The 27,720-nt window shown below is 44.7% G+C and overlaps 1 protein-coding gene across 2 annotated transcripts in view; it reads left to right on the top strand.

The window, feature by feature from the left end:
• FER1L6 (fer-1 like family member 6) overlaps window positions 1-27,720 on the top strand; it is a 120,438-nt gene that overhangs the window by 28,758 nt on the left and 63,960 nt on the right. For both annotated transcript variants that reach the window (XM_083516484.1, XM_083516483.1), the window contains exons 3-14: window positions 808-937; window positions 3,124-3,178; window positions 3,276-3,407; window positions 3,770-3,832; window positions 5,941-6,019; window positions 9,166-9,322; window positions 9,906-10,092; window positions 12,147-12,339; window positions 13,202-13,551; window positions 15,106-15,214; window positions 21,408-21,594; window positions 26,837-26,957. In XM_083516484.1, coding sequence (XP_083372610.1) covers window positions 808-937; window positions 3,124-3,178; window positions 3,276-3,407; window positions 3,770-3,832; window positions 5,941-6,019; window positions 9,166-9,322; window positions 9,906-10,092; window positions 12,147-12,339; window positions 13,202-13,551; window positions 15,106-15,214; window positions 21,408-21,594; window positions 26,837-26,957 — 1,763 coding nt within the window. The remainder of the gene's footprint in view (window positions 1-807; window positions 938-3,123; window positions 3,179-3,275; window positions 3,408-3,769; window positions 3,833-5,940; window positions 6,020-9,165; window positions 9,323-9,905; window positions 10,093-12,146; window positions 12,340-13,201; window positions 13,552-15,105; window positions 15,215-21,407; window positions 21,595-26,836; window positions 26,958-27,720) is intronic.

Below are 27,720 nucleotides of genomic sequence, written 5' to 3'. Positions count from 1 at the left end.
CAAGGGCTGGCTGAGGAATGTGGGATCTGAACAGGAACAAGCAGGGGCTGTGTATCCCTACTGGCAAGCGACTAAATTGAAATGGCCTCGGTTCTGTATACCTGAAGGAGCGTCTCCACCCCCATCGTTCAGCCTGGACACTGAGGTCCAGCGCCAAAAGCCTTCTGGTGGTTCCCTCATGTGAGAAGCCAAGTTACAGGGAACCAGACAGAGGGCCTTCTTATTAGTGGTGCCTGCCCTGTGGAACGCCCTCCCATCAGATGTCAAGGAAATAAGCAGCTATCTTATCTTTAAAAGACATCTGAAGGCAGCCCTGTTTAGGGAAGTTTTTTAATATTTAATGCTGTTTTTTTTTAAACACTTGATTGGGAGTCGCCCAGGGTGGCTGGGGAAATTCAGCCAGATGGGCGGGGTATAAATAAATTATTATTATTATTATTATTATTATTATTATTATTATTATTATCATCATCATCATCATCATCATCATCATCATCATCATCATCTCTAAGTCTTTATCCAATGAAACAGTTGTACTAGCGCAAGAAGTTTTAGCTGCTCACCCTCTTCTTTCTACGCACATCCCACACACCCTCTAAATCTGTTCCTGGGTTTTCCCCAACCCATTTACAGATTTATGGGGTATGCAGTGGGAAAGTCCATAGCAGCACAGCTAAAACTCCTTGGACTAGCAGAACTGTTTTGTTAGGTACCGCCCCAGAGTCTATATTTACAGGTGAATAACTCTTTCTTTCTTTCTTTCTTTCTTTCTTTCTTTCTTTCTTTCTTTCTTTCTTTCTTTCCCAGGTGAGCCTGATGACACCGACAGCCTTCAACAGGAGTTCCTTACAGGTCAAGATGGGGAAGAGGGCGAAAATATGTATGACGACTCAGCCTCCACCAGTAGCTTTGGTGCCTCAGGGCCTCCCCAGAAGAGGTATTGTGCTGCAGGGTCACAAAATGGCCGCCCAGTCCCTCTGCCCTTGAGGAAGGCACTGCTGCTGTTGACATGGTCAATGACAGAACACCAGTGTGCTCAAATAGCTTATCTCTTGGTCATTGTGCTTATCCACAGTCCAACGGGATGTCCTTGTCAGCAAAATGTTGTCGCCACGAGACAGAACTGTCACTAGATGGAAGTTTGGGGTAGGAGAGAATGATGGGAGGAGAACCAGGAATAGGCCCTGTCAACAAACATGGCGTGCAGAATGGACAGTAATTGTCACAGCGTTTCATAGAAACAAAGAGATCAATGGTCTTGGATGTAGACTTCGTTGTTGTCAGAATAAGGGCAGATGCTGACTCCAGTGGAAATTGGACCAGCCTTCAAAATCTATTTTATAGCTAAAGCTGCAGAGTAAATGGAGCGATGTTTCTCTGACAGTGATATAAAGTGAAGAAATAAAACCATCTGGGTAGCAAGCAAACAGGCCCCTGTACATGCCTAATATTTCCTTTTTTTGTTGAGCTAACCCCAAAATCCCAAAGAGGAGTGGTTGAATCTGTCCATTTCTTTTTCTGTTCCTCATTTTTCTTCCAGTCTCAAATTCAGTACTCCACATTTCCATATCAGTTTGTGATTTCTTTGTTTTTTAAAACTCCTTGTGAAAACTCACCAGAATCTTACTGCAAATTTCTCCTAACACACGCATTTTTTAATGCAATGCCCCCTATTGTGCACATTGTTGCAAAGCAATTCTCCCTAATATCACTTGTTTCTATGCACATTTTACCCAAGTATATGCATTTTTGTACACATGACTTGGCAGGAGAACTGCATTGCAAAATTCAGATTTCAAGGAATGGCTGTGTTTTGTTTTGCAACATGTTTTTAGAAAACTAGATAGATTTGTCTTTAAATGCAAACTCAATCAATTCTCTCTCCATCCCTTTCATGTAGGTGATATTCCACATATGGTAATAATCCCTGTCAGCCAAGATTCAGCACACCACCAACCATAGAGTTTTACAGCAACTGTAGGGAGATCAGCTGGAGCAGCAAGGAAGCTTCTTAAGAAAGATAGGGTAGACCAGGCCAGCTGACAATCCTTGGTTTCTGTCCAAGATTCTGGGTTGTCTGTCAAGCTTGCTGACTGTTCTGAGCAAGTAGGTGAGCTGTGGCCTGCCATCAGTAGCTGGTTCTGAGGGTCACTTACGAAATGTTGCATTTCTGTTTTTCTAACGTCATGACCTCAATTTTCACACTAGTTTGTAGGGGTCACCAATGATCTACCTAGGCCAGGGTTTGGGTCTCCAGTTGTTTTTGGACTACAATTCCCACCATTCTTGGCCGCTGGCCCTGCTAGCTATGGATGATGAGAGTTGTAGTTTAATAAGAGCTGTAGACCCAAGATTGGGAAACCCCAATCTAGGCATTTTGGTGCATTTCTTTTAGTTGAGCTCTGTACCACGGAATTCATATAAATGCAAAATCTAATTGATAACGGTGTCCCAATCTGTATATTAAGCTGGGAGATGCAATTTAGCTTAAAAATGCAAACCAGATGAAATCCTTCTCTCTCTCTCTTTTAAATTTTTTTAATTTTTTTAAATTGATATAGCAAGAAAAAAGAAAAAACACAAATACCAAATTACATGCAGGAATAACCATAGAGAATAACCATAGACACATAATTTTCTTAACAAACAATAAAACATATATTGGTCTTAACACTAAAGACCCAACCTCCCGTCTATTCCATATTTCCATTTCATATTACTTATTGCCAATACACACTTTTATCATAATTAAACTTTTTCTTAATATATCTAATTTCTTATATGTACCTTGCAACTATTACTGAAGTTTCTAGAATGCGGCAACAGAATTTAAACTACTATATTTATTTTTCAAATATTCTTTCCCATTTTGAAACAAATTCCTGTTTTGATTTATTCTTTATTTTTTCTGATAGACCATCTAATTTGGCATATTCAGTCAGCTTTTGGATCCAATCTTGTATAGAGGGGATTTCCAGATTAAATCCTTCTCTATCCCTGCCTTTAACTATAACTCATAGCGGTATAGGTGCTAAGCTGAATCACATTCTAGTTGTTAAAAGATGGAAAAGGCGCAACATCTTAAAGACTGACGCATGTCCTTGTGTTCTGAAATGGAAACAGAGCGAAGGTGGAGTCAAAGGTCCATGAAGGCGAGGTGAAATCACAGAATTATCAGGTAAATTGGGGCGGGGAGGTTGTCCATTCCTATAACAAACTATTGAAGCCTCCCTCAGTAGGAAGCTACTAGCATATGCTTCATTTCATCCTCACAGATTGCCATAACCATCATTGAAGCCCGCCAACTCGTTGGTGAGAACATAGATCCCGTGGTGATTATTGAAATTGGCGATGAAAAGAAGCAGACAACCGTCAAAGAAGGAACCAATTCACCGTTTTACAATGAAGTATGCACTTTTCTCTATCACACAGTACTCTGGGGGTTAGTCATTGCAGTGCCTTCTGGATGCGGTTGAACTCCCAGTTGCCATCATCCCTGAGCACCAGCCATGTTGGATGGGGCTGATGGAAGCTGAAGTTCAAAAACATGTAGAGGGCACCACCTTGGCCACCCTAATGTGCCAAGAACTGGCTTGGTTTTGTGTCCGTAAATGAATAAATAAAGTCAAAGCCAACTCTGCCCCCTGCTTTATGGTCTTCCATAAAGAATCCCAAGGACCATAATTTGAGAGTGACTGAGAATTCTGTGTGTGTGAGAGAGATGTAATATATATTAACTTGAAATTCTGTGCTTTTTTTCTTCCCACAGTATTTTGTGTTTGACTTTATTGGACCCCAAGTACATCTCTTTGACAAAATTATCAAGATCTCGGTGAGTATATACAACTTTAGTTGGCCAGAAACTAATTACCGTATTTTTTGCACCATAACACTCACTTTTTTCCTCCTAAAAAGTAAGGGGGAATGTCTGTGCGTGTTGTGGAGGGAATGCCTACGGGTGGCATGCCTGCAGATTTTCCTCCTCTAAAAACTATGTGCTTGTTATGGTCGGGTGCGTGTTATAGAGCGAAAAATACGGTAGTTTTTCTGAACCAGGAAGTGTGGAGAACGATGACCAAAGAAGTGATGAGATCAGATTTCTCAATTATATAAAAGAGAGGGGAGACTTGTAGTTGGACAAACAGAAAACTGTTTTGACCATTTTTATACGGATTGTTTTGCTCATGCATTTTTAATATTGCCTTTTCATCTTGGAGGTAAACAATAATTGCAATCATCTATTAAGTCTCTTTTCTGCTTCCTGGTTCCTGCATTTTGCATGGCACCCTTAACACAGCACTTAAGGCCAGGCTGTAAAATTCAGCAGAACTCAGACTATAAGGAAGTATGTCAGATTCTCAGCTAATGTAAAAACCATGTCTCCTTTGCTGAGACTCGGGGATTTGTCTTGGTTGAGGATCTGATTCTTGATTGCTGCAAGGGAGTGGGGCACTGAGAGGACACATTAACTTGCTGCCTGGATAATAACGCTCACTGTGGTGATAATCAAATATTCATTTTAGTTACCGTGCTGTATTGCTTTGCAAATCAAATGTGTCAGTGGAATAAAATGGAAAGAATTTGACAAATAGGCACTCCGTGGGAACCAATTGCAGAATGCTTGGCAGAAAACTTTATTCATCTTCAAATCAAATTTGTGATTGTTGTTTTTTTAAAAAAAAATCTATTTGCATTGGTCAGGATTAGCAATGCTTCTGAATACCAGTCGCAAGAAGGGAGAATACTCTTCTGCTCAGGTCCTTCTTGCGGGTTTCCCACTGTAAGAAAAGGACTCTGTTCTAGATTGGCCATTAGATTGATTAGCAGAGTTGGAAGGGACTCTGAGGGTCATCTATCCCACCCCCTGCGATGCAGGAATTCTGCCCACAGCTGTCCCTGGTTAATAGCAAGATGCACTGACCCAAGATGGCGACTCCGAATTAATTGCTGTGCCATTCCCTAAAGCTCTTATTGCTTCTCGATCTCCATAAAGCATACTTTTGGTTAAAGTTTATCTCCACACAGACCTTAATCATCCTGCTTCATTCAACCGACGATTCTAATGAGGAGGGGTTATTGTAAATCACATAGAAGGAAAGTAAAAAAGGTTCCCCCCCCCATTCAGTCCCAACGTACCCAGCCTTTGGTGTATCTTCATCGTAAAATATTCCTGTTTCTCCAACCCCATCATCTTCTTTCGCAGAGGTCACTTAAATTAGCAGACTTCATTCCCCTTCTTCACTTGAAATATGTGCATTTGCTTCTTTTGTAATTAATTATTCCGAATTGCTGCAGCTAGTGCGCAATCAGAGACAGCGTCCAGGAGAGCCGAGGTCCACACGGGGGCATTCTGCCTAGGGCCCTCACCCCCTTCTTTCGAATTAGGGGGTGATTTATGGGCACAGCAGGCAAGGGCAGTGTTCCCCATTTCCTTGGGGCAACAAGGGAGGCTGCCTACTCCCATAACAGCCTCTTAATTACCCCGTATGGGTCGCAGAGATGGTATTGTCGGCCATCTTCCAATGCGCCCCCTAGTGGCCCCCCCATTGTGCCATTCTTACGTTCAATGTGGGAAGCGGGACAGGGTGAGGTGGGTTGAATTGCACCCTTTCTTGGTTGTGCTAGAGCAGGGTTTCCCAAACCTGGCTCTCCAGCTGTTGTTGGACTACAACTCCCATCATCCCTAGCTAGCAGGACCAGTGGTCAGGGATGATGGGAATTGTAGTCCAAAAACAGCTGGACACCCAAGTTTGAGAAACTCTGTGCTAGAGTATGACAAAGAACCAGAGCCAGGAATTAGTTACAACATACAAGGTTTTCACTGCCTAGTATTAAAAATGCTAGGCTCCTTCCATTATCAACATGAATAGTATTTTATCTCTGTTCTGTAAATGCTTCATGTACCAAGCATATAATCTTTCATGCATCTTCCTCCAACAGGTTATGCATAACAAGCTGATAGGGAGCATATTGATCGGCTCCTTTAAAGTAGATCTGGGGACCGTTTACAATGAGCCAGGTAAGATACGCAGTTTCAATCTGGCCTTTCTTTTGCTAATCAGTGATCTTGTTTACAGTTGTAGCTCAAGACTGATTCACAGAATCTCTGAGCATATGGTTTGCCATGGAGGGGGGGACAAAACAAAAATTGGACTACAGGTTGCTCATGGCAAACAGACTATGTAAGATTCAGGTAGGTAGCCGTGTTGGTCTGACGCAGTCAAAATCAATTAAAAAATACCCAGAACAAACTTAGTTGGTCTCTAAGGCGCTACTGGACATTTTTTTTTAATTTTTAAATTTATTTAGACTATGTAAAATCTTTGCTGTGGGGCTCTCCAGTGTTAGAAATTCCAAATAATTCAGTGTACAGTGGTACCTCAGGTTAAGAACTTATTTCGTTCCAGAGGTCCGCTCTTAACCTGAAACTGTTCTTAACCTGAGGTACCACTTTAGCTAATGGGGCCTCCTGCTGCTGCCGCTGTGCCACTGCTGTGCAATTTCTGTTCTCATCCTGAAGCAACGTTCTTAACCCGAGGTACTATTTCTGGGTTAGCGGAGTCTGTAACCTGAAGCGTCTGTAACCTGAGGTACCACTGTATCAGTCTTTGGATGATTCATGGACACATACCTGTTGAAGGAGCCTAGCCAATAGGTGTCTCTTTCATTAGTGGTTGGCAGGAAGGGGGAGCCACCGCACACCTGACCTCCCAGCAGTGGAGTCACTGCCACTTACAGCAAGGATATTGGTGCTGTGCAGGTTGAGCCAGCAAAATGCTTATGCTGGCGCACCTGCACAGGGACAATGCCCCCACCACCTTCCTCCTGGTAAGTGACAGCAACTACATAGCCAATAGGCATGCAGCGTACATCTGCCCCTCTTTGCTGACCATTACTGGTCTCTTCTTGTTGTTGATATGCCTATCTCCATGTCAAGGGGCTGTCAAACGAGCCCAGTTCATCCACAGGGCAGGAAAGGATGGGAGGCATGGAATGTGCTTTTCATTAATGGAAAATAACAACACAGCAGAGTCCTCTGGTTCCTCTTAATCCAGCTGTGACGTTGCTGAAAATGACCACTTCTCCCTCTGTCAGCCTTTGACTCTGGATTCCTCCCAAGCAGATGAAGGCTGTGTTGAAGGGTGGGTGGGAGTCCTCTGGGCCTGTTTGGCCCATTGCTCCGCAATGCCCAGGACTCACCTCGATTGGGGAGTCAGAGGGGGAGGGGAGGCACCAGGACTGGGACTGTTCTGCTGCTGTGTATCAGGACTAACCTCTGACTCCTCTCTTTCGGAGAGCCAGTGTGGTGTAGTGGTTAAGAGTGGTAGTCTCGTAATCTGGGGAACCGGGTTCGTGTCTCCGCTCCTCCACATGCAGCTGCTGGGTGACCTTGGGCCAGTCACACTTCTCTGAAGTCTCTCAGCCCCACTCACCTCACAGAGTGTTTGTTGTGGGGGAGGAAGGGAAAGGAGAATGTTAGCCGCTTTGAGACTCCTTAAAGGGAGTGAAAGGCGGAATATCAAATCCAAACTACTACTCTTCTTCTTCTTCTTCTTCTTCTTCTTCTTCTTCTTCTTCTTCTTCTTCTTCTGAGTCTGCGCTCACACTGTGACTCTCAGCCTCTAACCCTCCTTCTCTTGACCCCTCTTGACCACTCAAACCCCCTGCTTCTAGCACCTCCCAGCTCGTGCTTTCCCTAGACTGCTCTTCAGTGTTCCACCACCAGGGGCCAGGATCTAAATCAGGGGTCAGCAAACTTACCACGCCTCGGGCCGGTGTCTCCAGCGCCAAACACGCAGCAGGCCAGAGGGAAGGGGAGCGCGTGCCCATATGCGTGCGCACACACTATTTCCGGCGCACTTCCGGGTCGGAGGAGCACCGGAAATAGCTTGTGTGCATGTGCACGGGCCTCCTCCGACCCGGATATGCACCGGAAATAACGCTTGAGCATGCCCAGATAACGCTTGCACATGTGCACAAGCTATTTCCAGTGCTCCTCCAACCTGGAAGTGGGCCGGTAAGAGCAGGCAGTGCCAGTGGGCAGTGGGGGTCGCCGCAGGCTGGACAAATGAGTCCCTCGGGCCTTATCTGGCCCGTGGGCCTTAGCTTGGGGACCCCTGATCTAAGTCATCGTCTTCTGTGCCCTCCTTGGGGGGGGGCTCTTGGGCGGGGGGCTCCCACCACTGTTCCTCACCCAGCCAATCCCTGACACTCCACCATGGAGGGCACCACAGCTTCTGAAGAAGATGGCGTTTGAACCTTCTGCATGCAAAGCAGATTCTCTACCACTAAGCTATGGCCTTTCCAAAAACTTGTGCTTCACCAGTACCTGATGGGTCTCGATAAGGGTTTATTCTTCATTTGCTCATTTGATGTGCTGCTAAGAAGTCACAATGGAAGGGTTTTGTTTGAAAAAACCCAAAAGCAAAACAGAACCTCGACAGGCAGGTTAAGAACATTTTGAATACCGTATTTTTCGCTCTATAGGGCACACCTGACCATAGGGCGCACCTAGTTTTCAGAGAGGGAAATCAGGGGAAAAGATATGATTTCCCCCTCCCCAGCTCTGGGAGCAGTGGACAGGCTGCACGCAGCCTGTGTGCTTCTCCCAGACCTTCTCCCTGCTTTTGCGGGAGGTGGGGGAATTCCCCCATCTCCCACAAAAGCCCACAGGAGGGAGAAGGGACTGACTCGGCCAGTCAGTCCCTTCTCCCTCCTTGGGGAAAAGCCCCCAAGAGCGGCACGCTCTTTAAAGGCTGCGCGGCTCCTGCGGGCTTTTCTACGAGGAGGGAGAAGGGACTGACGTGGCCAGTCAGTCCCTTCTCCCTCCTGGGGAAAAGCCCGCAAGAGCCGCGCGGAGCTTGTGTGCGGCTCTTGGGGGCTTTTCCCGTCTGCCTCCCCCTGCATTCGCTCCATAGGACGCACACACATTTTCCCTTGCTTTTTAGGAGGGGAAAAGTGCGTCCTATAGAGAGAAAAATACGGTAAATGAAATACATTTACTTTCCAGAGTGTTGCCAATTTTGTTCACGGAGCGGAAAGAATAGTTATTGCTGGTGATTTGCTGGCGGCTAATGCACATGTCTCCCCCTACCCCTTCCCCAAGAGACAATGATTTCAGAAGCTCTCCTGTGGACCATTCATGCTTGTATGTTTCATTTCCAGGTCATCAGTTTTGTGACAAGTGGGCTGTCCTCACAGACCCTGCGGACATAAGGACAGGAACCAAAGGATATCTGAAGTGCGACATCAGCGTCGCAGGGAAAGGAGACACGCTGCAAGCCACTCAGAAAGCAAGTGATGCAGAAGAGCAGATAGAGAAGTACGGCCACAACTTAATTACGATCTTGCCGGCGTTCTGACTCTGACATATATAGATGGCAGTTGCAATGTAAAAGCCTGCGGAATGGCTTCTCTCGACTGGTATCTTACTTAGTCCTGGGCAAAAGAGGCAAACCCTTCCTGCCGCGGGGGAGTTATTTATATGCCAAACATGAACTGGCTACGGTCATTCTTTCTCCCTGGGTGACCCTGGCAACTGTGGTTTTTAAATGTAAACCACCTTGGGTGTTTTTGCAGGATGGAAGTGTATGAATGAAATTGAAATGAAATTGGCAATTGCATAAGTGACTTTTAAAAGGTAATTAGCAGGCATGCACCTCATTAGGATCAGGACTACAATGGGGATGGGGATGGCAAAGCCTTCCTTCTCCACTCCCAGAGTCCTGATCTGGATCAGCCCCTTCTATACTTGCTTTTTTAAATTAATAAATCTACATAATTACTTATTGCATGAACAGTATCTTGTCTACTTTGTTCCTAAGTCTGAGCAAACATTTCTTTTTTTAAAAAAATAAAATCACTTAGCTTTCTTCAGAGAACTGGTCTTTTTTCATTTTCTGCAGGAACCTCTTGATTCCCAAAGGATTTCCATCAGAAAGGCCCTGGGCCAGATTTTACGTGAGAATTTACAAAGCTGAAGGGCTTCCCAAAATGAACTCAAGCATCATGGCCAATGTAACAAAAGCCTTCATGGGCGACAGCAAGGACCTTGTGGATCCATTTGTGGTGGTCACATTTGCAGGTCTAATGGTAAGTGGGTCAACGTGATCACAAATGCAACCTTTTCGTGTTGGTTGGTTGATTAGTTGCCTTGTCACTAGGCAACAGCTGTCAGGATTCTTTGGCAGATTCTTTGGCAGATACCATTAAAGTGGTATAAAACATCATCATCATCATCATCATCATCATCATCATATACTTATAACCCGCCCATCTGACTAGGTTGCCCTAGTCAGGCAACTTAGTCAGCTTTCAACTCTGGGCAGCTTCCAACGTAATAAAAACACGAAAAACATCAAACATCAAGAACCTCCCAATACAAGATTGCTTTCAGATGTCTTCTAAAAGTTATGTCGTTGTTTATCTGTTTGACATCTGATGGGTAGGGAGAGGGGGGTTTTCCCTGTAACTTCCCTGCCTGGTTCCCTGTATCTTCACTTCTCACAGTGAGGGAACCACCAGAAGTCCCTCAGAACTCAGTGTCCAAGCTGAACGATGGGCATGGAGATGTTCCTTAAAGCCGTTTAGGACTTTAAAGGTCAACACCAACACCAACCAATCAGAGTTTGTAACAAAGAGGGCTGGAACATAATCCAGATTGGATTGGGATTCCTTGCAATATTTAATCCCTTTTGTTTTTATTGTGTTTGCATGGAACAGTATATGACATTGGTATGACATCAGTACACTTAGCTGGCAATCAGTTTTATGACACCAAAATGTATTTTGCTAGCATTGTGCACTGAAGACCAAAGGTGGATTTGTTGTGCTAAGGTGTCAGAGCATTTTGATCCCCTTACATAGGCAAACCTTAGGACTCAGTATGGCCTTGAATCCATCATGCAGAATACTGACAATCTGGAGACACCCCAGGCCAGGAGTTATGCACCCATCAAGTAATTTAATAATGGGAACATGGAATGTCAGAGTTGGAAGGGATCTTGAAGGTCATCTCGTCCAGGAATCTTGCAACTACAGCAACCCTGACAGATGGCTGCCCATCCTCTGCTTAAAACACCTCCAGCGAAGGAGAGCTCATCATTCCCCTAGACAATCTGTTCCACTGTCAAACTGCTCTGAAGGTTTCTTTGAAAAATGCTTGGCCAGCCTCTGCTTCTGTGCCATTTCCACCCAGCTGGTTCTTTACCCACCTTCTCTTTTGCAACAGGCTCTTCACCCATGGCAAAAAACCCCTCCACCGCTGCCCTCCCGTTCTTCACAGCTTGCACAAGAAACATGCATTCTGTCAAGACAAATGCTTGGTTGTCCCCTCTTCATTGCTTCAAGCAGGCAGCCCATGCTTTTAGCGGGTGCTGAATAGAGTAGCAACAAAAGTGCTTGCCTAATGTCCACAGAGGGACGTGGGTGGCGCTGTGGTCTGAACCACAGAGCCTAGGGTTTGCCGATCAGAAAGTGGGCGGTTTGAATCCCCGCGACATTATTATCGAGCTCCCCTTGTCCGGTCCCAGCTCCTGCCCACCTAGCAGTTTGAAAGCATGTCAAGTGCAAGTAGATAAATAGGTACCGCTCCAGCTGAGGATGTTTCACCCCTCCCATTGCAAGAATCTGCTGACAATGTTTCAGAAAGGAGAGGGCGGATTTTGCTCATCGCTTCTTCCACTCCAGCCTCTGGGAGTCTGAGTGTTATCTGTATATAGACTTCTGATCGGCAAGCCCTAGTCTCTGTGGTTTAACCCCCAGCGCCACCCTCGTCCCTCAATGGTCAGGGGTACCTTTACCTTTAATGTCAACAGGCAGGCCATTGCAGAGTACTGTACAGGCGCTGCCACATCACAAGACAGAGCTCTCACAAATGCAAAATGGGTGTCATGTGGCACTTGCAGCAGTGCCAGTTCCACTGACTGAAGTGGTCGAGGGGGCGCATTTGGGGGTAAGGTGATTGCGTAATAATAGCTATGCAAGCAGACACTACCAGCATGTGAGAATCGCTCCAATTCTGCAATCCTTAGCACTAACATGCACAGGAACAGAAGAATAGTGCTTCCCCACAGTAATGTCTGAAGGTGATTTTGTGTGCATTAACCCTGTCGATCCCGCAACTAACCTACAACTTTTCATTTTAGGGTCGAACTACGGTGCAGAAGAATTGCGCCGATCCCGTGTGGCACGAGCAGGTCGTCTTCAAGGAGATGTTCCCCCCTCTCTGCCGAAGGGTCAAAATCCAGGTGTGGGACGAAGGGAGCATGAATGACGTAGCCTTAGCCACTCACTTCATAGACTTGAAGAAGATCTCGAATGAACAGGATGGAGATAAAGGTGAAGAACTATGCATGGATTGGTTTTAAAAAGGCAACTCTGGACTGTTTAAAATGTCTGTGTTATAGAGGCATTTCTGGTCCTCTCTCTCTCTCTTACCCTTTAGGCTGAGCAGAACCCAAGTCTGAGCATCTTTGGAACGGCAGTAAAGCCTTTCAGAAAGAGCCAGCTTCTGAAGGCCAACTCTTATTTATATCATGTCATTGTTTCGGGAGGTGGTTTGCAGAATAAACACATCCTGTTTTCACCAAAGTTAGGATGGAGGGCTTGTAACAGCACGTGGCAATACAAATCACATTTTGTGAAATAATGGCATTTGGATTTGAGGGGTGAAGATAAATCGTTTATAGAAAGTGGCTTTATTGGGTGTTACACTGGTGTGGATGAAGTGAATAATGTTTACGTACAGCTTCTTAACTTTCTCTCTCTGTTTCTTTCTTTTAATTACTTTTCTATTTCTTTTTCTTTATCTCTTCCTCCCTCTCTCCCCTCTTCTCTTTCTCTTTTTTGCCTCTGGATTAATGTTTTAGTTTGAACCAAATAAAAAAAGTTTTTCATTTCTCTTTTTAAACTCTAATAAATAATAATAATAATACCAAATCACATTTTGTTTGAGGAATCTCTGGAATATTGAGTTTTAAAAAACAAAACAAAAAACCTTGCATAAATGTTTTATTATTCTTTTTGACACTATTGGGGCGCATTTGACGCCAACTATTGAAGAAGAGTTAGATCTCCATGTGTAATTTTAATAGTGAGTAAGTGCAGGAATTTGCCTCTTTGAGCAGCTGGTATACAGATCCCTGCCTTTGACGTTCCTTTGACATTCCTTTGACGTTTGTTGCATATATGTCTTCTTCAGGGTTCTTGCCTACCTTTGGGCCTGCTTGGATCAATCTTTACGGTTCCCCCAGGAACCACAGCCTGATGGACGACCACCAAGAGCTCAATGAAGGTTACGGCGAAGGTGTCTCTTTCAGGGGACGTCTCTTGATCGAGCTCGCAGTGGAGATCCTCTCTGGGGGAGCCCACGAATCAAAGTTTTCAAAGATGATCAAGGAAATAAAGCTGCCTCCCAAGGACAAAGACTCCAAAGGCTCCAAAGGATCGGGAAAAGACAAAGACAAAGGAGCTGAAGATGGAAAACCTTCCCCTTCGGATAAAACAAACTCAACAGATGTGGAGGTGGAGCCTTTTGATGTACTGCCTGAGGTAAATTTTCTTAAAAGATGCTCAATTTGAAAAGTGGATCTCATTTACAAGGTTGGCCCATAGGCTGTGGTCCTCCATATGTTATGGGACGCTAACTCACATCGGTCCCAGCCAGCATGGCCAAGGGCTTGGGATTATGGTAGTCCACATCATCTGTAGAACTATGGGTTCCCTACCTTGCTTATGGCCTGTCTGGTTTAGAAACCTCACCCCACAGATCCCTGGCCTGTGTAGCTCTATAAAGCATGGGGAGGCAAACTAAGGCCTGTGGGCCAGATCAGGCCCAATTGCCTTCTGGATCTGGCCGATGGATGGTCCGGGAATCGCCGCGTGGATCACCAGTGTGCATGCGTTCTTTCCCTCTCCCTCACACGGTGCCGGTGCCTCCTCCCTCCCTCCTCCTGGCTTCTCCCCGCCCTGCCTAGAGGAGGAAGGGGGCTGGGCTTTGTTGATGCCAGCAGCAGCAGCGCTTGAGTGGCTGCCATTTTAAGCAGCCCATCTCCAGAGTCCTTTTGTGCGCCGCACATTGTCTGGTCGCCACTGCCAGCCCCTGCCGCTCGCAAGACACAGATAAGCAGCCACCGGGGCTCATGGTGCTCTTGCATCATTCCCCCCCCAAACAAAATATAGTCCAGCCCCCCACAAGGTCTGAGGGACACTGGACTTGCCCCCTGCTGAAAAAGTTTGCTGACCCTATAAAGAGTCAGAGGATCTTTCACAGTTCACAGCATTCACATGAAACACAAATTCCCAGAGTGCATTATTTCTTAAAAGGTCAGAGGCCTCTGGTTGAGGACATGTTGTGCATGTAAAGGGACCCCTGACCATTAGGTTCAGTCATGGCCAGCTCTGGGGATGGGGAGCTCATCTCGCTTTATTGGCCGAGGGAGCTGGCATACAGCTTCCGGGTCATATGGCCAGCATAACTAAGCCGCTTCCGGCGAACCAGAGCAGCGCACGGAAACGCCGTTTACCTTCCTGCTGGAGCGGTAACTATTTATCTACTTGCACTGGCGTGTTTTGAACTGCTAGGTTGGCAGGAGCAGGGACTGAGCAACGGGAGCTCACCCCATCGCGGGGATTCGAACTGCCAGCCTTCTGATCAGCAAGTCTTAGGCTCTGTGGTTTAACCCACAGCGCCACCCGCGTCCCGTTGTGCAAGGTAGTGCATAGCAAAAGCTGACAGCCACAATCTGAACTGGCCAGAAGTTACCTTTGATAGGCGTTTTCTTATGGTTACCACAAATTCAGCCATCAGAGTGGGCTGTCGATTCAAGACAGCATCAGATTAAACCTGCTCAGAAATTTGACATGACGCAAGACTAAAATGGATACTGCTCTTCTAAGTTTCTCTTTATTTGAGCCAATGCTTGCCCTCACACAGAGCTGTATGTGCAATAAATCAAATTTGTTCTTTTTTCTCCCCACTGCTCTTTCTTTCTTTCTTTCTTTCTTTCTTTCTTTCTTTCTTTCTTTCCTTCTTTCCTTCTTTCCTTCTTTCCTTCTTTCCTTCTTTCCTTCTTTCCTTCTTTCTTTCTTTCGACCTGTTACCAGATCCATGAGGAGCAGTTTGAGGAATTCCTTCTCTTTGGGGCCTTTTTTGAAGCTACGATGATCGATAGGAAGGTTGGAGATAAACCAATAAGCTTTGAGGTGTCTGTTGGTAAGTGTGTGTGGGGTGTTCCTTGAGTGTTTCTCCACTGTTACCCTTATCTTTAATTTGGAGAAAGGGCTATAAAGTCACCACAAAGCCAAGGGTCCTCCCCTCCCAAAAGAACTTGGTTTATGACCTCCAGGCTGGATGAATGTCTGCTGACTTGAGGGAGAATGTAGGAGGAAAACTACGATCTTCTGTGTGGAATGAGAGCCCATGATAATAGTGGCCATAAGGTCCTTCTGGATGAAAGCCAGAGTGGAGAGTGTCCACACTGTTTGGACGGCTGAGTCTTGGATCAAAACGATTGGAAATAGCTGTGTTATCTGGTGTGTGTGGACGTTGTTATTTCTACTCCTTTATTTCTGTGTCAGGTATTATTCCCTCTCCTGTTTAGTTTTAAGCTGCTAAGTTTTAGATTGCTTTATTTATTTGTAGTGTTTGATTCAAAACTTGTATGGGTTGATTTTCTGGGTATGTATTTATTGGTATTATTATTTATAATTGTTTATTATATACATGGGGACACGGGTGGCGCTGTGGTCTAAACCACTGAGGTTGGTTGGCGGTCAGAAGGTTGGCGGTTCGAATCCCCACGGCGGGGTGATCTCCCGTTGTTCGGTCCCAGCTCCTGCCAACCTAGCAGTTCGAAAGCACGTCAAAGTGCGAGTAGATCAATAGGTAACATGCCGATGGGAAGGTAAACGGCATTTCTGTGCGCTGCTCTGGTTTCACCAGAAGCAGCTTAGTCATGCTGGCCACATGACCCGGAAAAACTGTCTGTGGACAAATGCCAGCTCCCTCGGCCAGTAAAGCGAGATGAGTGCTGAAACCCCAGAGTCGTCTACGACTGGACTTAACTGCCACGGGTCCTTTACCTTTTTAATATACAGTGGTACCTCTAGATGCGAACGGGATCCGTTCCGGAGCCCCGTTCTCATCCAGAAGTAAACGTAACCCGTGTCCGCGCATCTGCACGTGCGCGGGTCACGTTTTGGCGCTTCTGCGCATGCGCGTGATGTTATTTTGAGCGTCTGCGCATGTGCAAGCAGTGAAATCCGGAAGTAATGCACTCCGTTACTTCCGGGTTGCCGCGGAGCGCAACTCGAATGCGCTCATCCCGCAGCACATTCAACGCGAGGTATGACTGTATACAAATATACATATACATGCATACATACATACTTACATACATATATATTTGAATTGTTATGCTTAAATTGTTCACTTGATATGTTGTAAACCACTTTGGCCACAGTTTTGTGGGAAAGTGGCATACAAAAGAACAGGAGGTGGTGGTGATATGGTTGAGAATCTACAAGCTGATGTTGCTATCAAACTGATTTATCTGACTGCGCTTGCGGGCCGGGGGGAAATTTAGAGGATCTGGTATAAACCTGGTGCCACATCAGCTTCTCCTCTTTCAAGCTCTGGGCCAGTTTTTGCCACGGAAGCAGAATAAGGATGTTGGATCTTCAGTGGTGGGGAATACAGTTGGGTGTACTAAATTCTGTGAGCAAGAGGGTCATTGAAGTGTAGGTGGGTTCCCACAAGGCACAACACAGCAATAACAGCAAGAACCTTTATTGAACTCAATAACTGGGAAACAGGGGCAAAGCAACTGCTTATATACATTCCTGAAAGCCTGGGCCACTCCCACTCCCAATGTGATTGGCTGTCTAAACTTCCAAGCTGTGAATCACGACTCAGAGTTTAAGGGCCAATGACAGAGGCCCAAATCTTGAAATGTCCTGTGATTGGACATCATGTATCGAATCAGAGCACAGGAGCTCAGAATCCTTAGTCCAGACTCAAGCTCAGGCAAACACAGACCACTGAATACACAACAGTCACATAACTCAGCAACTTTGCCTTGCTGATTTTTGTATCCCAGTCATAATGGACGGATAAAAGCTCTCCTACAGCTATTAGTTTAAATTCATGTTCTCCAACATCAAAGGTAGACTTGCCACTATATTATTCCAGTAGCAAAATTCAAAGTGAACTTAGAGGACTCTGTTCAAGTGAAATCTCTGTGGGAATTTTGAGAAAACAAAAAATGATGTCATTTCTAGGGGCATTTCAAAGGGCTTCTCCCAGATGACCTATTTTTTGAGCTTTCCTCCTGCTTTGCTTGCACAAAGCTTACATGGAGCTTAGATTGTATCCAGTCTTTACTGATCAGTTATTCCCATTTGTTTGCAGGCAGATTATACGACATTGAGTACTTGCCCTAATTTGCTTGCATCGTGTTTATGCACCTTTCTGTTAAACATCCATTCGTTCCACACTTTTCAAGGCATTTCCTTGTCACTTTCCTAACTGCAAAGATGTCTGAGTCCTTTAAAAAGTGAATTTGTTGTGCGGGGATAACAGAGTACTTTGATCCACTGTCAATACGCAAACCTAAATTTTGTGGCACGCTCTTGAATCCCTCCTGCAAAATAATGACAGCCTGGAGGCATCCTCAATATTTGGCACATGTTAGGAATCATAGAATTGTAGAGTTGGAAGGTATCCTAAGGGTCATCTAGTCTGACCCCCTGCAATGCAGGGACTCGAACCCATGACCTTCAGATTAAGAGTCTTACGCTCTGTTGACTGAGCTATCCCAGGAAACTAGGTTGCTAATGTACTCTGCTGGGGTGAATTTGGAAATGCCTTCTCTGGTGAGGCGTATCAGGGAATTCTGAGGAAGATTTTTAAAAATTAAACAGCATAAGTGAAGTTTCTCAAGGAATTATTTCATTTTGCTCTTTTTTTTAGAAATAGTATATGATGACTGTGAGCATGCAATGTGTTACAAAGCATATTCACACTTCAAAACGACCTTGACAGATTAGAGAACTGGGCCAAAACAAACAAGATGAACTTTAACAGGGAGAAATGTAAAGTATTGCACTTGGGCAACAAAAATGAGAGGCACAAATACAAGATGGGGGGCACCTGACTTGAGAGCAGTACATGTGAAAAGGATCTAGGAGTCTTGGTTGACCACAAACTTGACATGAGCCAACAGTCTGACGTGGCAGCTAAAAAAGCCAATGCAATTCTGGGCTGCATCAATAGGAGTATAGCATCTAGATCAAGGGAAGTAATAGTGCCACTGTATTCTGCGCTGGTCAGACCTCACCTGGAGTACTGTGTCCAGTTCTGGGCACCACAGTTCAAGAAGGACACTGACAAACTGGAACGTGTCCAGAGGAGGGCAACCAAAATGGTCAAAGGCCTGGAAACGATGCCTTATGAGGAACGGCTAAGGGAGCTGGAGAAGAGGAGGTTAAGGGGTGATATGATAGCCATGTTCAAATATATAAAAGGATGTCATATAGAGGAGGGAGAAATGTTGTTTTCTGCTGCTCCAGAGAAGTGGACACGGAGCAATGGATCCAAACTACAAGAATGAAGATTCCACCTAAACATTAGGAAGAACTTCCTGACAGTAAGAGCTGTTTGACAGTGGAATTTGCTGCCAAGAAGTGTGGTGGAGTCTCCTACTTTGGAGGTCTTTAAGCAGAGGCTTGACAACCATATGTCAGGAGTGCTCTGATGGTGTTTCCTGCTTGGCAGGGGGGTTGGACTCGATGGCCCTTGTGGTCTCTTCCAACTCTATGATTCTATGATTCTGTATTGCCTTTGTCTCACTCTCTTTTGCAAGTCAGAACTCCAAAGAGAAATCAGATACAAGGCCAGTGTGGTGTAGTGGTTAAGAGCGGTAGTCACGTAATCTGGGAAACCAGGTTCGTGTCTCCGCTCCTCCACATGCAGCTGCTGGGTGACCTTGGGCCAGTCACACTTCTGTGAAGTCTCTCAGCCCCACTCACCTCACAGAGTGTTTGTTGTGGGGGAGGAAGGGAAAGGAGAATGTTAGCCGCTTTGAGACTCCTGAAGGGGAGTGAAAGGCAGGATATCAAATCCAAACTCTTCTTCTTCTTCTTCTTCCTAGTCAGCAAAGGTTTTGCAATTCTTTTTATTGCAGATGCCATTTCTCAGTCATAAATAGGAAAGCAGGAACATCAAACGCGCTCTGATATCCTGGTTTTCCTCCTAGGTCAGGTTGTTCTCAAACTGTAGCACAATAGGCAAACAAAAAAATCTGCACAACTTTCAGCAGGTAACTTTATTCAATCAATCCATCTTTATTGCAGTCGAAGACCAGACAGCAAAATTAGCAACAGAAACATACGCTTCATCAGTATCAAGAGGTGGACGTAATTAGAAATTTCCTATAAACTTATTTACATTAAAAATATCACTCCTTCAACTAAAATCTGTGTTCCAAAGTTTAAAATCAGTGCTTATTCGTCGGCCATCACTGTCACCGCAGCCTGTCTTGTCCAACTTGCCATAAAACCGAATTTCTCAACAGGCCTGGTGATATTCAGATTGTTGTTGGCAAGGAGATATTTAACTTAGGTTTCCTGAGTGGCCAGGTAATTTCCCTAGTAGTGTTTGAATTAGCTCTCTTTGGGTATCGCAATACAACAGGCAGTATAGAAGAACATGCCCAATGGATTCAATCTCATCAGAGTTGCATGGGCATCATCTCTGTTCAACTGGGATGTCACTCTAATAGTGATTTTATTAGTTTTTGCACCGCTCTAAGGCTATGGTTTTCCCAGTAGTGATGTATGGAAGTGAGACCTGGACCATAAGGAAGGCTGATTGCCGAAGAATTGATGCTTTTGAATTATGGTGCTGGAGGAGACTCTTGAGAGTCCCATGGACTGCAAGAAGATCAAACCTATCCATTCTTAAGGAAATCAGCCCTGAGTGCTCACTGGAAGGACAGATCATGAAGCTGAGGCTCCAGGACTTTGGCCACCTCATGAGAAGAGAAGACTCCCTGGAAAAGACCCTGATGTTGGGAAAGATGGAGGGCCCAAGGAGAAGGGGATGACAGAGGATGAGATGGTTCGACAGTGTTCTCGAAGCTACCAGCATGAGTTTGACCAAACTGCGGGAGGCAGTGGAAGACAGGAGTGCCTGGCGTGCTCTGGTCCATGGGGTCATGGAGAGTCGGACACGACTAAATGACTAAACAACAAAACAACAACAAATAAGGCAGGCATTACAGATGAACATCCTAACTTCTATTTAAGACCAGAAAGCAGACTTAAGGAAGACTCCAACAGGTCATTAAACCACAGGGAAGTTCTTACATGTCTCTACTTTGACCCTGCCTTGCTTGACCTGGGCTATCCCTCCCTGTTTGTATGCAGTAGCTGCGGTAACACCTTTATCATTCTCCATGTTCAAGAACAGAGTGGTTTTTTCCGATAAGGAAAGGCCTCCTTAGTAAACAAGGCGGTGTCTAATATTTACTCAAGCATGGACTTGGGAGAGGCTGGACAAGAAAGGACTTCCTTTGTGTATTTGCACAGCGAAGAGTAATAAAATCTTTGAGCACGAGAAGAGTCCTGCTGGATCAGGCCAAAGGCTCACCTAATCCACAAGCTTGTTCTCCCTGTGGCCAACCAGAATCCTATAGGAAGCCAGAACAAAGACCTGGTTTCCTATAGCATCCTCCTCACCTGTGATTCCCGGAAATTGGCTGCCTCTGACAGCGAAGGTAGACCATAGCCATTGTGGCTGGTAGCCACTGATGAACTTGTCTAATTCTCTTTTAAGACCATCAAGGATGTTGTATAGGAGGAGTCTTCAGAAACAGGGTCAACAAGAGGACAACTTTTAAGAATTCAAAACTCAAACATTATCCATAGTATCTTGTGTGTGGAAAAGATCTACTGTAGTTATAATCTGGTTGTGTTTATTATTATTTTCCCCAATTGATTTTTTAATTAATTTTCCAAATTTAAAATTAAGACCAACTTAACTATTGACTATTGAGATGCTTCCTTTTGCTGCTCACAGTAAAATACTTCTTCTTAATTTCTAATTTCTTAATTTCTAAGACTTTCCCATCCATTTCTATTTCCATCAACTGTACATGTTCAATTCCTGTTTAGACATTTACCCAATTAATTTTCCCAATTAATCAAATAGAATTAAGCTTCCTTTCTTGATCCATATACTGTAAATCATTAATCCTATTTTCAAATGGTATTTCCTCCAAAACAACCTAACCTTTCTATCTTTATGTGCTCGCAACATTTTGGCTGTCCGGTTGTGTTTAAACGCTTTCGTCCTGGATGTAGCCTAATTCTGTTACCCCTCTCCCATATTTGGTTTGTACCTCTAGGGAATTTTGGCAATGTTATTGATGGAGTGTCACCTGGAGCTGGGAGCAAGAAGAAAGGTCATGAGGGAGAGGAGGAGGAAGGTACCCCTCTTCTGCATGAGGGAACGGGAGAAGCTTCACATGACTTTGCAGTGCCGCTGGTATCTACCACACACCCAGAGAAGCCGCTCATCACTGAGGGAAACAGGTATAGCCCAAAACACTTATAGGCTTCATTAAATCTCTCTCCTTGACCTGAGTCTCTAGAGATACGGGTCTTTCCTAAGTAGATATGGACAAATCTACCAATTTTGGTCCGCCCAATTTCTCATTTCCCCCAATCTTTAAAGTCAGTTTTGCACATTTCTGTTGCAATTCACAATTTATTTATTTTTTTCCTATTAAAAAAAGTTGTCTTGAAAACAATCAGCATTTCCATGCAAATTCCTTTGAATAAACACATTTTGGTGTGCCGTTTTGACATTACAAATCTATATGTGCAATTTCCATAAAATAATGCATTTTTGTACATCAATTTTTGCTAATCAATGCATTTTAAAGCACACTCCCCACCTCTTTCTTTCTCTCTCATTGGATAAATGCACTGTGACATTCAGAGGATTTCTAAGGACATTGGGTTTTGCTTCGCTTGTTGGCTTGAGAAGTGCTAATTAAGTAGTTTCTCATTAAAATCTAAACAAAATTGAATTAATCCATATTCCTATGTCAGTGGGGCCAGTTGTTAAGGGAGACAGCAATCTATTCTACACGGTTTTTTTGGCCCAAATTTTGAGGGGACAAGAAAGTAGCATGCTGACCTGATAGCACAAATGGTAATGCAGTCATACTGGTGTATTGTGCAAATAGGACCACTTCCTGAGCAATGAAGTATTTCATTCATTTATTTAGCAAGGTTTATGATATACATATAAAATCTCAATACAGTGGTGCCCCGCAAGACGAAATTAATTCGTTCCGCAAATTTTGTCGTCTAGCGAATTTTTCGTCTTGCGAATCACGAAATCCCATAGGAATGCATTGAAAATCAATTAATGCGTTCCTATGGTCAAAAAAAGTCCAAACAAAGCCAAATTTGGTACAACAACAGTTTATTAACTGCTCTTTAAAGTCACACATACTGTAAAGAGCAGTTCAAAAATTGAAGGGAAAATAAATTAACTTTATAAACAAAACATGTATTTGTTTTTAGACAAAGGAAACAAAGTCGCGAGACGTTTTCGTCTTGCGAAGCAAGCCCATAGGGAAATTCGTCTTGCGAGGCAAATCGAAAACGGAAAAACCTTTCGTCTAGCGAGTTTTTTGTCTTGCGAGGCATTCGTCTTGCGAGGTACCACTGTATTCGTTTTAAAATGATAAGAACCATAATTCTTATGGAAACCAGAAAGCCTGCATGTTATAATGATAGTAGCATAACTGGAAGCCTTTGTATTACAGGGGTACCCAAATTACCACATAATCTTGCTTTGATTTGTACAGGATTTGCAAGCATTGGTCATAAGGTGATTCTGGTCTGCACCAGCCATGGCCATAGTGGTAAGAATACACCATGGTTAAAGCAAACCATGGGGCAGAAGGGGGACTCCTCCCAAGGGAGGATAGCAGGGAGAACATGTGTCTGACTTATAACACTCCAGAGGAGATCAGGAATGTGACATTTGCATTTGCTCCTCATCTCTATGCCTGATGTTATATCCCAAAACTTCAGAAAAAGGCAGAGAGATGTGCTCTGAGAAAACAAAGCAATCAGATGAAATCATTGCCAGTAATACTAGACTAGAAGAGAATGGTCTTTTAGGACAGTCTCCTGGTGAGAGAGATGAAAAACAGAGGCTGTCAAGGACGTAGCTGCCGTCTCTCATGACAGTACTAGAGAATGTAGATGATCAGCTATTATCTTGGAGAGGCAGCTGGTGGGTTTTTATGTATTCGCCTGATAGACATTCGGATCTAAAATGGCTGCAATAAAAGAACAGAAATCTGCAATTGCTTTATATTAGCTGCTATGGTATTTGTCTGGTTCCACCACTCCTTAAAGACCGACATCTCTCTTTCATGTAAAGGTAAAGGTAAAGGTACCCCTGCCTGTTCGGGCCAGTCGTGTCCAACTCTAGGGTTGCTCGCTCATCTCGCTCTAGAAGCCGTGAGCCGGTGCCGTCCAAAGACACTTGGCCACATGGCGCCGTCCGAAGACACTTGGTCACGTGGCCAGCGTGACGAAGCTGCAGCTGGCGAGCCAGCACCAGCGCAGCACACGGAAACGCCGTTTACCTTCCCGTTAGAAAGCAGTCTCTATTTATCTACTTGCACTTTAAGGGTGCTTTCGAACTGCTAGGTGGGCAGGAGCTGGGACCGAATGACGGGAGCTCACCCCGCCGCAGGGATTCGAACCGCCGACCATACGATCACCAAGTCCTAGACACTGAGGTTTTACCCACAGCGCCACCCGCGTCCCTTTCATGTAGGTGCAAAGCTATTTCAGATTTTGCATTTCTCCTTCCTTTATCGGATTCTTGTGGACAAATGAATTTATGGCATAAAGTATAATAGAACTATGCTGCATATCAGGTATAGGTGACTGGCAATCCATGGTCCAGATTGAGCCCCTAGTGGCCCCTAGCAAATTCTTATCTAGATGTGCTAAAAATATTGCCCAGAGACTCAATGTTAAATTGAATAAATGCTATTAGTTTCCGAAAATTGTGGAAGAGACAGAGATTGCATGCTTGCATTTCATTACTCTGGATGGTAGCTACAGTAAAACACAGCTTAGTGTATAACTGGGTAATTAAGTGACCAATATGAATCCTGACCTTTCTTGGATTCTATCTCATGTTCATTCAAACAGTGAGACTACAATTGATTGAATGGGGGACACCCCAAAAAATTACATGGCAATCAAGTTTCCCAAAATTATTAAACCTTGGAGAAAGAGTTTTCCCCTCTGCTTGATATCAGAATTGGACTTGGGAAACCAAGGACTCACCCAGAAAATAGTGTGGTTAATTCCAAGCCTAATTTGGACCCTGTTGGAAGGGACGCCGGTGGCGCTGCAGTCTAAACCATTGAGCCTCTTGGGCTTGCCGATCAGAAGGTCAGCGGTTCAAATCTGCATGATGGGGTGAGCTCCCGTTGCTCTGTCCCAGCTCCTGCCAACCTAGCAGTTCGAAAACACGCCAGTTCAAGTAGATAACTAGGTACCGCTGGGGTGGGAAGGTAAATGGCATTTCTGTGCACTCTGGTTTCTGCCATGGTGTTCCGTTGTGTCAGAAGCGGTTCAGTCATGCTGGCCACATGACCCTAAAAGCTGTCTGTGGACAAACACCGGCTCCCTCAGCCTGAAAGCGAGATAAGCGCCACAACCCCATAGTCACCTTTGACTAGACTTAACCATCCGGGGGTCCTTTACCTTTTACCATTTTTTGCTCTCCTGCTGATGCAATCAGGGGTGTCTTCGTTCCAGCAGGAGGTCTTCCTCTCTGTTCAGCCTGCTGTTTCTCTTCCTTTCTCTCTCTCCCTGCATTCTGAGCACCAGGGGCAAAGAGGAATAGAGAAAAGCCCCCTTCTCCACTGCAGGTGGCGCTGTAGGTTAAGCCACAGAGCCTAGGACTTGCCGATCAGAAGGTCGGCGGTTCGAATCCCTGTGATGGGGTGAGTTTTCCGGTCCCGGCTCCTGCCAACCTAGCAGTTCGAAAGCACACTAGTGCAAGTAGATAAATAGGTACCGCTCCGGCAGGAAGGTAAACAGCGTTTCCATGTGCTGCTCTGATTTGCCAGAAGCGGCTTAGTCATGCTGGCCACATGACCCAGAAGCTGTATGCCAGCTCCCTTGGCCAGTAAAGTGAGATGAGCGCCGCAACCCCAGAGTCAGCCACGACTGGACCTAATGGTCAGGGGTCCCTTTACCTTTAAGTGAGTGGCAAGGAAGAAGAGAGTGGACCATTTTTATGAGTGTGCCACATTCCTAATCTGTTAATGAACAATTTCACTAGATGATCCTTTCATGACACTGTAAAGTGCTAATGTTTACATCAGGCTTCCTCAATCTTGGCCCTCCAGATGTTTTTGGCCTACAACTCCCATGATCCCTAGCTAGCAGGACCAGTGGTCAGGAATGATGGGAACTGTAGTCTCAAAACATATTGAGGGCCAAGGTTGAGGAAGCCTGGTTTACATTCATTGGTGAAGGAACAGCCTCCCTTTTGTGTCAAAGCTATTAAGTGTATGAACACTTTTTCTGTCTGGACGAGAACATGAGAATCATATGCCTTCTCTGGAGCACTCTTATGTCAACATAATGCAACTGGCCTCTCGGAGGGTATTGCATCAAATCACAGATGCGCCTGCTGAAATTCAGCCCTGAAGGCACCATTGGAATATAGGAAACGGCCCTATGCTGAGTTAGACACAATCAACATTAAGACCCACAAAAATATGCTTGCAATGTACTTCAAAAACAAGCCCATAAAAATTGGGCAATGAACAACAATGTTATGAAACAACCAGCTATAGATCTGTTTTGACTATCGTGTTTGTTGCAATTAAATCTAAGTCCTTGGGGAAAGTTGTGTGGGATATCAGACAGTGTTATCTCCAAGCCTGACCTGGAGATGCCAGGATTTGAACCTGGGACTTTCTGCATGAAGATGCTCTGCTACTGAGCTGTGGGACTAGTCAGGTGTGACAACCAGATTCCATGTTTTTCTCCCTCGCCTCCAGTTCTATAAACTAACTCTCTCTCTCTCTCTCTCTCTCTCTCTCACACACACACACACACACACACACACCAGCATATTGGATAAAGCTATGCAGTGATGTGGCTGATGCATTTTAATTAGTCAAGTAAGGATTAATAGCACACAAGTTGCATATCTAAAGGGAAATCATCTAGAAGAAAAGCAATTTAGCAGGTGGAGAAGATTTTAAGTGCAAACAAAGCTGCCTTCAAAACAGCCTTCTGAAAAAAGCACAGCTATAGGGCAAAGACTTGGGATGAGCACATTGGGCTTCATGCCTGATGGCTGGCACATCTCACTGTCTCCAGCCAAGCTGGTCGCTGGCACCCTTGCTTTTTGAAGAAAATTTTATTTTGCAAGCAGTGAAGAAAGAAAGGAAGGAAGGAAGGAAGGAAGGTGCACAGCCAGGACTTTCTGAGTTCAGATTTAAGTGAAAAATACTGTAAGGGGAAAGGGTTTTATCAGCCATTTGCAACTGAAGTGCTGCTGTAATCTTTCTGAGTATGTCCAATTTAAAAGAAGAGATGCAGTTGAGTTCTGTGGATTCATACAAATCTGAAGAAAATGACCTATCCGTACAATCAGATTGCCTTGTGAATATATGGGAAGCAAATTGGCTGTATACTTGGACATCACTATACTTCAGTAGCAGATCCCAAAAAACTATCAATGACGCTATCTTATCTCTTTCCACAGAAACTACCTTTATTTGCCCTATGACGATAAGAAGCCCTGTGTCTACATAAAGAGTTTTTGGGGTGACCAAACTTTCAGGCTGTATTATTCTAACGTCCTCGAGAAAATGGCACATCTCCTGGTAAGCCTGCAGGAATATTGATAATAAATAATAATAATAATAATAATAATAATATAATATATTTATACCCCACCCATATGGCTGGGTTTCCCCAGCCACTCTGGGCGGCTTCCAACAGAACACTAAAATACAATAACCTATTAAACATTACAAGCTTCCCTAAACAGGGCTGCCTTCAGATGTCTTCTAAAAGTTTGGTAATTATTTTTCTCTTTGACATCTGGTGGGAGAGCGGTCCACAGGGTGGGTGCCACCACCGAGAAGGCCCTCTGCCTGGTTCCCTGTAACTTGGCTTCTCGTAGCGAGGGAACCACCAGAGGCCCTCGGCTCTGGACCTCAGTGTTCAGGAAGAACGATGGAGATGGAGACGCTCCTTCAGGTATACTGGACCATGCTTCTCCAAACCACTTGCTAAACTTGGGGTGGGGGCATTTTCGCACACTGGAATTCTCAAGAGAATTCTCTTGCTTGAGTTGGCTTTGCAAATGGCTGGAATATTCATAGATGTGATTCTGCGTTGGTGTGAGAGAAGCTCGACAGCACTTTAAGCTTTTCGTGCCCCAAAAAAGTGGGTGGGGAAAAGGTTTCTAACTCTGCAAGTGATTCCTGTGTATCATTTCTAAGTTTTCCTCAATTTGGTTTCCATTAATTAAAATAGCAATAGAGACTTTAAAAACCAGTAGACATACTAAAATTATCAAAATGCAGGTGGAGGGTTGTCTCCAACTGAGCTTTATGGAGAGTAGACACACTGAAATCAATG

Source organism: Podarcis liolepis (genome assembly GCF_965112155.1).
Source record: "Podarcis liolepis genome assembly, chromosome: 8".
Lineage (NCBI taxonomy): Eukaryota > Metazoa > Chordata > Lepidosauria > Squamata > Lacertidae > Podarcis > Podarcis liolepis.
Note: the sequence above shows the minus strand (reverse complement) of the source record. Positions and strands in the feature narration are given on the sequence as shown.